Source organism: Microtus oregoni, unplaced genomic scaffold, assembly GCF_018167655.1.
Source record: "Microtus oregoni isolate MIOR12 unplaced genomic scaffold, Mior012 000015F_ref0000493, whole genome shotgun sequence".
Classification (NCBI taxonomy): domain Eukaryota; kingdom Metazoa; phylum Chordata; class Mammalia; order Rodentia; family Cricetidae; genus Microtus; species Microtus oregoni.
This window is the reverse complement of record NW_024543074.1, coordinates 23,120,980-23,131,694: the sequence shown is the minus strand read 5'-3', so window position 1 is coordinate 23,131,694 and position 10,715 is coordinate 23,120,980. Positions and strand designations below refer to the sequence as shown.

General features: G+C 46.4%; 1 protein-coding gene across 2 annotated transcripts in view; it reads left to right on the top strand.

Moving 5' to 3' along the window:
- The first annotated feature begins 213 nt into the window (after positions 1 to 213).
- Positions 214 to 10,715, top strand: part of Ywhae (tyrosine 3-monooxygenase/tryptophan 5-monooxygenase activation protein epsilon) — a 36,396-nt gene continuing 25,894 nt past the window's right edge. Inside the window, exon 1 of one of the 2 annotated variants that reach the window (XM_041665159.1) lies at positions 214 to 398. In XM_041665159.1, the coding sequence (XP_041521093.1) occupies positions 335 to 398 (64 nt within the window). In that variant the 5' untranslated portion in view covers positions 214 to 334. The remainder of the gene's footprint in view (positions 399 to 10,715) is intronic. The other variant, XM_041665158.1, reaches the window with a different exon arrangement.

The following is a 10,715-nucleotide window of genomic DNA, read 5'->3' as shown; positions in this document are numbered from 1 at the left end:
AACTTGCCTCCAGCCTCTCGGGTTGTCCCAGGCCGTTCTCCTTCTCAGTTGCAGTTCCCGCCTTGCTGCTGGGCCGCCCGCTGAGCCGACGGAGGAGGGGCGTCAGCCGTGCTGATTCCAGCCTTTTCTGGCGCCGAACTCCCGGGCCCGCCCCGCCGCGCCAGTTGCCAGGGAGCGGTTGCCATAGAGCTGAGCAGTTGTCCGCGTGCGCAGGCGGAAGTCCCGGATTGAGGCGCCGCCATTTTTACTGCTCGGACGCGGAGCGAGAAGCTGAGAGTCGGAGACGCTATCCGCTTCCATCCGTCGCGCAGACCCTGCCGGAGCCGCTGCCGCTATGGATGATCGGGAGGATCTGGTGTACCAGGCGAAGCTGGCAGAGCAGGCCGAGCGATACGACGGTGAGTTGGGGGGGTGTCGGGGGGCTGGAAGTCTCGGACCCTCCGCCGCCGCCCACAGAGGCCGGGAACCGGAGACAAAATGGCGGCATCGTCTCCGAGCCTGGCTCGGGACGTGGGTCGGGAAGCAGGAAATGGGCTGCGGGCCCCCGGGGCGGTGGGAGTCTCCGGGCTCAGGGATTTGACCCCTCCGGTGTCCTTAGCTTGCAGACGCTCGCCAGCCAGCAGGCCGGGGTGGAGGGTGGAGGAGTTGGTTGTAAAATGGCGGCTGAAGGGGGAGGGCGAGTCCCCGGGCGGGGGAGGGGGGGGGAGGAGATGGCGGGTGCCTTGTCCCGGCGCGCAGTCCCCACGGGAGCTTTGGGGACCGCGGCGGGATGTGGAGGACAATCGGGTGGGGTGATGTGAGAAGCAGCACCGGCCGCTCGGGAGAGGGCGGAATCCAGGGAGCTGTAGCGCGGGCGCCTTTCAGGGAAATATGGCGGGTGGGGGCGGTGGCTTTTCCCTGGAGGCCCAGTGTGGGGCGGCGGCCGTGGAGCCTCACAAAGGAGAAGCCTCGGGAGCGGACAGCTTCTTTGGGCCGGTGGTGGGGAGTCGTCTTTGGTGAGGGCGGAGTGTGTGGAAATCACTGCGGATCATCCTTGGGTGGAGGCAGGCGGAGATGCTGCGATTGGATTTCTTCCCGTAGGCCGGCGCACCTCGGAGTTGAGGGCTTTGGGGCTTTTCTGCCTCGCCTCCTTCCGGGGAGGTGTAGGACCTCACTCATGCAACGTTTTGTTCTCACCCAGGATACCCCAAAGTTCCTGCGGTTTTTTTGTTTGTTTGTTTTTCAACCTTCAGAAGCATCGAGTTCTAATGGGAAGACTAGACTACAGGAGACTGAGCTTGCTAGGACTCTTTAGTACTTACTGAGTGCCCTTTACAGTGCCCGTGCCTCAGTCTACCCGTTTGTAGAGATGACTTTACCATTCACACTCAGCATTATGACACATGGCAAGACCTGTTGAAAAATAGTTAATTCAAATAAAATGCGTTTTGCTTGGCTTGGGGGTCTTATCCTATTTTGAGCACTCGGTTGAGGCTTGGGAATTTTGAATTAGGAGATCGTCCTTTTTTTTTCTCTTTTATGACTTCATTGTTGCAAGGCTGGGATTCGAACCCGGTGGCATGCCTGCAAAGCAAGGGCTCAAGTATTTCGATACAATCTAACTCTCTTATCCATTTTAAGCAAATGGTTTTATGTACACATTTTAATAATTACTCTTTGTTCGTTCTACACCCCCTCACCCTCAGGTACTGGAACCCAAACCCTTGTACATGCTAGGTCAGTGCTCTTTGTCACTAACCTATATCCTTAGCTCGTGCTAATTTGATTTTTTTTGTATTTCATCGAAATATCCAATGTGTTTAGTCAGTTGTAGACAGTTTATATATTTTTATGCCTTTCTTCCCCTAATTTTTTTCCTAAATACTTGAGTTAGGCAGTATCCATCGAACTAATATTTTAAAAGTGACAAATAGCATATATGGTTCCTGTGATTTATTTACTTATTTATTTATTTATTTTTTTTGGTTTTTTGAGACAGGGTTTCTCTGGTTTTGGAGCCTGTCCTGGAACTAGCTAGACCAGGCTGGTCTCGAACTCACAGAGATCCGCCTGCCTCTGCCTCCTGAGTGCTGGGATTAAAGGCGTGCGCCACCACCGCCCGGCTTATTTACTTATTTTTGAGGTAGGGTCTCACTGTGTCGCTGTCTGGAAACCTCACTCAGTATGTAGACCAGGTTCGCTTCGAACTCACCAGTCTGCCTCCCGAGTGCTGGGATTAAGGGCATGTGCACTAAGGCAAGCAGGTTCTTGTGATTCTAATGTTTGGGAGCTAAGGTGGGATGAGACATGATTGGAACTAAGTGCTGTTGTCCCTCAGATTTTTTTCCAAATTACTTAAGCCACTTGTTTTCCAAAAGTTAAGTCAGACCCTTCTCCTAGAGAGCCCCTTTGGCCCTGTCACAGCTTTTGAACTAGTCTTGTTGGAGATCACTGTTCCAGTGTTTGGAAAGTAGAACAGAAGACCCCCAAACCTCCAATGTAGGAAAGCTACTGAACTAAATTTTGTCTTCCAGATTTAAGTTGCTGTTTGTACTGCTCTAGGCTCCTGGTGGGCGTGGGAGGAGGTGGGATGGGGAGACTACAAACGCAGCTCAAGGTCAGCCTTCATTTTAGTGTCTATAGCCAGGATAGTTTGCTGGTTCTGGAGATTTCTCCTCACCTCCCCAGAGAAGTGTCCCTTAATCTAGTGTCCTTGGGAGGAAACATGAAATTACATTTGTTTGTGGGGATTTAGGCTTTGTGTGAATGTGATAACACCTCCCCCCCCCCCAAAAAAAGGAGGTATGGGTGAAGCTTTTTGGTTTGTTTCTAAAAGACATTTTTAGAAAGGATTTGGAAGCTTATATATGATCGTAGCTTCCAAATAAATGACAAGTTAATTTTAAGTCATACTTGAGATTTGAGTGCTGAGGACTTGACCAAAGCCTGGTCCTGTTGATTATTGAGCATAAGAGTGTAGACAAGCCACTTAGTGACTGTTTATTACATCTCCTTTTAGATTCTAAAGGAGGGAAGGAAATAAAGTAGGAAGCACTCTTGTGATTTGGCATGAGGAAGGGATCCAGTAGAAAGGGAGAGGAGGAGGGAAGGCAGTCAAAGGAAACTCGTATACTGACTGCAGTGGTTCAGCTTTGTTTGTGTAGCAGAGGTGGTTCTAGAGAAGTGACCACTCAGTCAGACACCGGGTGTAGTGAGAATGCATTGGAATCCTGAGTTCTGGGTACTTAGATGGAAACGATGGGCCTTTAACTGACCTTCCTTCTTATTACTGCCCTAGAATCTAGTGCCTAAAGTATCTTTTACTCTCCCTGTAGGGAATTGAAATCAATTTATGTAGATATTTAATGGCCTTGGAAGAGGGCGAGAAGCTTGTTTCAAGAACAATCTTTTAGGGGTTCCTGTAGGAAATATCAAAGCTTGAGACGTGGTCTGTTCACTTTAATACGTTTAATCTCTCAATCTCTCTCCTCTTTTTTTTTTTTCCCAGAGTCTCTAAAGAGTCCTGACAGTCGTAGAATTCACTGTATAGACCAGGCTGGCTTTGAACTCACAGAGACTCTCCTGCCTCTGCCTCACGAGTCCTGGGGAGTGCTCCATCATGTTTGCCTTGTGTCGTAGTGCTTTTTTTTTTTGGCCATTTTCTAATCTTCATCCTGCTTGGATCGCTCAGTGGGGCTTAGTATGGTGGCACATCCCTTTAAACTACACTTAGAAGATAGGGAAGAGGCTCTCAAGTTCCAGGCTAGCCTGAACTATGAAATCCTGTCTGAAAAAGAGAAATTAGCCAAGTGGAGTGGTACCTACTTTCAGTTCCAGCACTGAGGAGGCAGATGCAGGCAGATCTCAGAGTTCTTGGCCAGCCAGAGTTACGATGAGGTGCTTGTGTGTGTGTGCGCGCGCCTGCATGTGCATTGGGAGGGGTTGGTTTTTGAGATAGGGTTTCTCTGTGTAACAGTCCTGGCTACCCTGGAACTCATTTTGTAGACCAGGTTGGCCTCAAACTCACTGAGATCTGCCTGCCTCTGCCTCCCAAGTGTTAGAATTAAAGGCGTGTGCCACCATTGCCTGGTGAGTCTGTATCTTTTAAAAAAGAAGAAATTAATTGCCTCTCTGGGGTGTGGCTTGTGCCCCCCTCCCCCATGGCCACTTTGGGTCATTCTGAATGCTGAAATGCCAGAAATACATATGTTTTGAGTCATTGACTTGAGAACTGTTTCAAACACCAAAGCCTCATTTCTTTCTTTCTGCTTTGGTTTTTCGAGACAGAGTAACAGCCCTTGTAGAAGTAGCTCTTGTAGACTAGGCTGAGCTTGAACTCACAGAGATCCGCCTGACTCTGCCTCCCTAGTGCTGGGATTAAAGGCGTGCACCACTACTGCCCAACTCCTAAAGGCTCATTTCTAAGAACAAACTGTGCTAGGGAAGGATAGGGAACAAACATTTATTCACCCATCCATTTTATTTAGAGGCACAGTCTCACTATGTTGACCTGGAATTCACAGAGGTCCTCATTTTTGTATCCAGTCATGTCCACCCCTGCCTTCCTTTACAAGGAATGCTCATCACAGGTGGGGGTCCTACACACTGTAATCCCAGTGCTCCTAAAGACAAAACTGGATAATCTGGAGTTGAAGGTCAGCATCAGCTACGCGTAGTGAATTTGCAGTTACATGACGCTGTCTCACCTTCAAAATAAAGGGATGTTCTTTTTGTACATTTCAGATGTTTGTTCTTGAGACAGGATTTTCTGTGTAGTCCTGTGCTGTCATACTCATCTATAGAACAGGTTGGAACTTCGAGTTCCTCCTGCCTCTGCCTCCTGAGTGCTGAAAGGTGTGTACCGCCACCGCCCGGCTACACTACAGATTTTTGTATAGTATTGTGCATGTTCTTTGTCTAACACAACTTGGGGATACCACGAGTTGATGAATCACTGTTATTTGAATGATTTCTTACTACTGTGAATGTTCTCTAAGCTTTCTGTTTATTTTAAATTTTGTGTGGTTTTTGGTTTTGTTTTTTCCAGACAGGGTCTCACTATGTAGCTCCGATTGTCCTGGAACTCACTCTGTAGACCAGGCTGTCCTTGAACTCATAGAGATCTGGCTGCATTTGTCTCCTGAGTCCTTGATTGAAGACTTTCACAACTATGCCCAGCTTTGTATTGTATATGTTATGTATGAGTTGGCATGTACTGTGGCACATGTATGGAGATCAAAGGACAACTAATGGAAAACTGTTGTTTCCACTACGTAGGTCCTGGAGGTTGAACTCAGGTGGTCAAGCTCGATGGCAGGTTCTGAGCTGTCTCACAGGCCGTCTTTTCACTTAAAGAGCTGCTTTGATTTTTCTGTGTTGCCTTCTTTGTACCACATGCGTGCCTGGTTCCTGCAGAAGTCAGAAGAGGACATTGAATCCCCTGGAATTGGACTTACAAGTGGTTGTGAGCTGCCATGTGTGTGTTGGGAGTCAAGCCTGGATCCTCTGCAAGAATAAGTTTTATTAACCACTGAGCCAACTCTTCATCCTCTTTCCTCTTTCATTAAAAAAGTTCTAAAGCAGGGCCGTGGTGGGGCTCCTGACTAATCCCAGTGGGGGGCTGAGGCAGGAGGACGTAAATCTTAGCAATTAAGTCAGACTTGGTCTTAAAGTAGAAACAGAGCTTGAGTATGTTGACTCAGTGATTGAATGCCTGCTAAACACAAGCAAAGCGCTGGGTTAATTTGCTGGCTGGGGGAATAAAAGCAGAAGCACATGAAAACAGACCTTTGATAATTTGCTGTCTTGGTCAAGAGACTAGGATATTTACTATTCCCTGGTCCTGGGAGCCCAGGGCCATGCACAAGTGCTCTACTTCTGAGCTACTTCCCAGGTCTAGGTAGTATTTTAACATTTCTATCTGGTATGCTAAGTGCTTCTGCTTTTATTTCCCCCAGCCTAGGCTCAGACTTGTCCTCTTCTCAAATTCCTGAGCCACTAGGGGTAGGCTGTACCCAACCAAGGTTCCAGTCTTTCTTGAAAACCCTGGTTGAGCCAGGCAATGGTGGCGCACGCCTTTAATCCCAGCATTTAGGAGGGCAAAGGCAGGTGAATTTCTGAATTCGTGGCCAGCCTGGTCTGCAGAGTGAGTTCCAGGACCACCAGAGCTAAAGAGAAACCCTGTCTTCAAAAGCAAAAACAAAACAAAAACCAAGAAAACCCTGGTGGCACATGTCTTCTGCCTTTAATCCCAGCACTTTTGAGGTAGAGGCAAGAGGCACCCTGCTAGAGGCCAGCCTGATTTCATAGTGAGTTCCAGGCCAACCAGTACTTAATATAAGAAGGTCTTTGACCTTCTTGGTGCGGCTCACAGCAAAACCCCTCTCCATATATCCTTTAAAATCTTAAAAACTAAACAAAAAGCCGGTAGGTGGTGGGTGGCGCACGCCTTTAATCCCAGCCCTCAGGAGGCAGGGGCAGGAGGATCTCTTTGAGTTTGAGGTCAGCCTGGTCTGTAAGAGCTAGTTCCAGGGCAGGAAACAAAGCGACACAGAGAAGCCCTGTCTCGAAAAACCTAAAAGAAAACAAACAAAAAACAAAACTAAATTTACTGATATGTCAGTGTCTCTTGACTGTAGCTAATGCCACATATTTATACAGAGCACTTCAAAAATATTTTTCCTTTTTTCATTTCTCCATGTGATGGAGGAAGGTCATTGGTTAAATAAAAAGAAACTGCTTGGCCCTCATTGGTTAGAAGATAGGTGGGAAGAGTAAACAGAACAGAACGCTGGGAGGAAGAGGAAGTGAGCTCAGACTCCACAGCTCTCGTCTCGGGAGCAGAGGCCTCAGACACACGAGATGAAGCTCCGACCCAGGATGGACATAGGCTAGAATCTTCCCGGTAAGCGCACCTAGGGGTGCTACAAAGATGATTAGAAATGGGCTAAATTAATATGTGAGAGTTAGCCTAGAAGAGGCTAGATAGAAATGGGCCAAGCAGTGATTAAATGAATACAGTTTATGTGTTGTTATTTCAGGCATAAGCTAGCCGAGCAGGCGGCCGGGGTGCTGGGGACGCAGCCCCGCCGCCCTTATTACTACATCCATGTGAATGTCCTTAGATAACAAATGTGGACCATTTTTGGAGGGGTAATGTGGTATATAATTAGTATTCCAAATAGCCCAGATATAATAGAATCTGATAGAATGTAAAGTAGAATTCACCAGGAGGTAGCAAGTAACAAACAGTACTACAATGTTTCTTTTTCTTTCTTTTTTTTTTTTTTGGTTTTTTTTTTTTTTTTTTTTTGTTTTCGAGACAGGGTTTCTCTAGTTTTGGAGCCTGTCCTGGAACTAGCTCTTGTAGACCAGGCTGGTCTCGAACTCACAGAGATCCGCCTGCCTCTGCCTCCCAAGTGCTGGGATTAAAGGGGTGCACCACCACCTCCCGGCTTACAATGTTTCTTCTGTGACTAGTTTGCTACAGTTAAGTACTATTTCATGCTAGTTGTTTTTGTTGTTGTTTTTTTTTAACGTAAATTTTGGAGATAGAACTTGAGTTCTCATGCTTGTATGCAGGCTTTTGATGGACTAAGCTTTCTTCCCACTCTGTGTTTTTATTTTATTTTTGGTGATGACAGGGTCTTTCTATACTTAGTTGACCTGCAATTTGCTTTGTGAATCTGGCTCACTTTGAACTTCTGACAATCATTCTGTCATCCCTGCTGAAGTAGTGGAATATTACACATGTGTTCCACCATGCCCAACTAATTTTTTTAAGACCTGGGTGGCCTGGTACTTGCCATGTTGTAGACCCAGGCTAGCCTTCAGTTCACAAAGATCTACCTGCCTCTGCTGTGCGCCACCATTTTTATTTTGAGACATAGGTTTTGTTTTCTGTCATGTGCCACCATGCCTGACTGACTAGTTTTCTCATTTAAATGAAAGTTTCCCAGGGCGAGAGAGGTGGCTTAGGGGTTAAGAGCGCTGGCTGTTCTTCTAGAGGACTGTGGTTCAATTCCCAGCATCCACATGGCAGCTCACAGCTTTATTCAGTTTTAGGGGATCTGACACCATCACACAGACATACATGTAAGCAAAACCCTAGTGCATATAAAAAAATAAAATCATCAAAAAGATTTCCTAAACTTTTTCCTCTACCACAGATAACTATAAATCTTGAGTTCTGAGAACTTTGGTTTCCTTCGGATTTTGTGTTTGGTAGAAAATAAAGTAGATCAAAAGAAAATTAAAACATTTACAGTTGTCTCACTCTCCAAAGTGGGAATGGGAAGTCAAGGAAATTGTAGTTGCTGACAGTAGACATACCAGCTATTCAGTCCGATTGTAGTGTTAGAGGCAAATATGCTGGTTTTAGTTTGTCTGCCTTGAGTTGTATGGCGGTTTGAATGGGTATGTCCAAAGGGAATGGCACTATTAGGAAGTATGGCCTTATTGGAGGACGTATGTCATTGTGGGGATGTGTCTCATGTTCAAGCTGTGCCCTGTGTGGGACATGGACTTCTGCCACCTGCCTATCAAGATGCAAAACCCACAGCTCCTTCTCCAGCACTGTCTACTACCTGCATGCTGCCACTTCATACCATGATGATAATAGACTAAACCTCTGAAATTGTAAACCAGCCCCTGTCAGTGTTTGCCTTTTTATAAAACTTGGGTGTTGCTGTAGTTATGTGTCTTCACAGCAATAGGAACCCAAAGTAAGACAGGTTAGTACTTTCTTTTTCTTTTTTCTTTTTCTGATGTGGTTTCTCTCTGTAGACCAGGCTGACCTTGAACTCACAGAGATCCCTGCCTCTACCTCTTTAGTGCTGGAATTAAAGGTGAGGTGTGCACCACCACCTCCTGGCTTTACTACTCTTGTGCTATTCTGTCATGGATCCAAACAGTCCAGCTGGGCTGTGGTGATATATGCCTTTAATCCAAACACTTTGGAAGCAAAGATTAGGGGATCTTAAATAGCAAGTTCTAGGTGTGCTGAGGTTGCATAGTGAAATCCTGCTTCAAGAAAGATAAACAGGGACTGGAGAGATAGCTCAGCAGTTAAGAGCATTACCTGCTCTTCCAAAGGTCCTGAGTTCAACTCCCGGCAACCACATGGTGGCTCACAACCATCTGTAATGAGGTCTGGTGCCCTCCTCTGGCCTGCAGACGTACATGCAGACAGAATATTGTATACATAATAAATAAATAAGTAAACAAACAAACAAACAGCCCTGCAAAGCAGGTGCCACTAATTTTTCAGATAAATATTTGAGTGGCGGGGGGGCTGGAGACATGGCTCAGCAGTTAAGAATGCTTGTTGCTCTTGCAGAGAGTTCAGGCTTGGTTCCCAGCACCCACGTAGCAACTCAGCCAGCCACCTGTGACTCCAGTTTCTGGAATCTGACGTCCTCTTTTGGTCTCCGCAGTCACCTTCATGCACTGGGTGCACATACATATATACCCAGGAACAAATACTCATAAAAGTAAAGTGCCCCCCCCCCCCCCTTCAAGACCGGTCTCACTCAGGCTAACCTTGAATTTGTTTCTCAGCTTAGACGGCCTTCAGTGTCTAGGCTGATCCTCTCACTGAAGCACTATTCTTAGTCCTAATTTTATAACGTGGAAATTGCTTTGGGGGCCTGGGGAGATAACTCAGTCTATCAAGTGCTTGACATGCAGTCACAGACACTGAGCTTAAGCTGCAGCATCTGGTTATAGCACTGTTGCATGCTTGTCATTCCAGTATGCTTGTAATCCCCTCTCTGGGGAGGTGGAGACTGGTGAATCCCTGGGGTTTCCTGACAGTTCACCAAAGCCTAATTGTTGAACCCTAGAGTTTAGTGAGATAAATTGTTTTTAATAAGCAAGGTGGAGCCTGGTGGTGGATCACTGAGTTCAGGCTAATCTGGAGGACAGAGTGAGTTCCAGGACAGCCAGAGCTACACAGAAAAATCATGACTTGAGCCCCCCTTCCCCCACCACCAAAAAATAAAAAGGAAAAAAAAAAAACCCAAGGTAGATGGATGGTTTCCAAGTAATGACATCTGAGAGTGGCTCGGGGTTTCCACATGTACTTGTATGTAACTGCACATTAGTAAATACACAGACAGCAAGTACATTAAGTTGCTTTGAACAGCTTTTTGGCTTAATTTCACTGAGTCTTGTTGCTTTTGTATGAATGAGTGTGTTGGTTGAGTCTGCTTTCTAGTGGTGAGGCAACAGGAGCTAGTGGAAAGTGGGGCAGTCATTAAATAGGAGTGAGGGAGCCTTTCCTTAGTCTCAGGATCTGTTCTTGCATATATACTAATGAATTGCCTCTGCCTGCTTGCCTTTCCCTCCTCCCTCTCGTTTTCTTCACCGCCACCACCCCTGCCCCTCTCTTAGTATGTTGTATAGGCTGGTCTCAAACTTGATCCCCGTGCGTTTGCCTCACTTCCTGAGAACTGATATTGCAGGCCTGAGGAATTGCTGTTCTGAAAGAAATATTGTTCAGTGAGTTTATAGACTGGAATATTATTTTTCACCGATGTGTTCACCAGAGGACAGCCTCAGCTGTTATTCCTCATGTACCTTCTCACCCTTTGAGATAGGGTCTTATTAGCCTATAACTTAAAAAAAGTAAGCTATGGCAAGCTCCAGAAATCCTCTAGTCTCTCCATTTTTCTGTTTCTGGGATTGCAAACCATTTATTGTGCTGGGAGTTGCACATAGGACCTTGCACATACTAG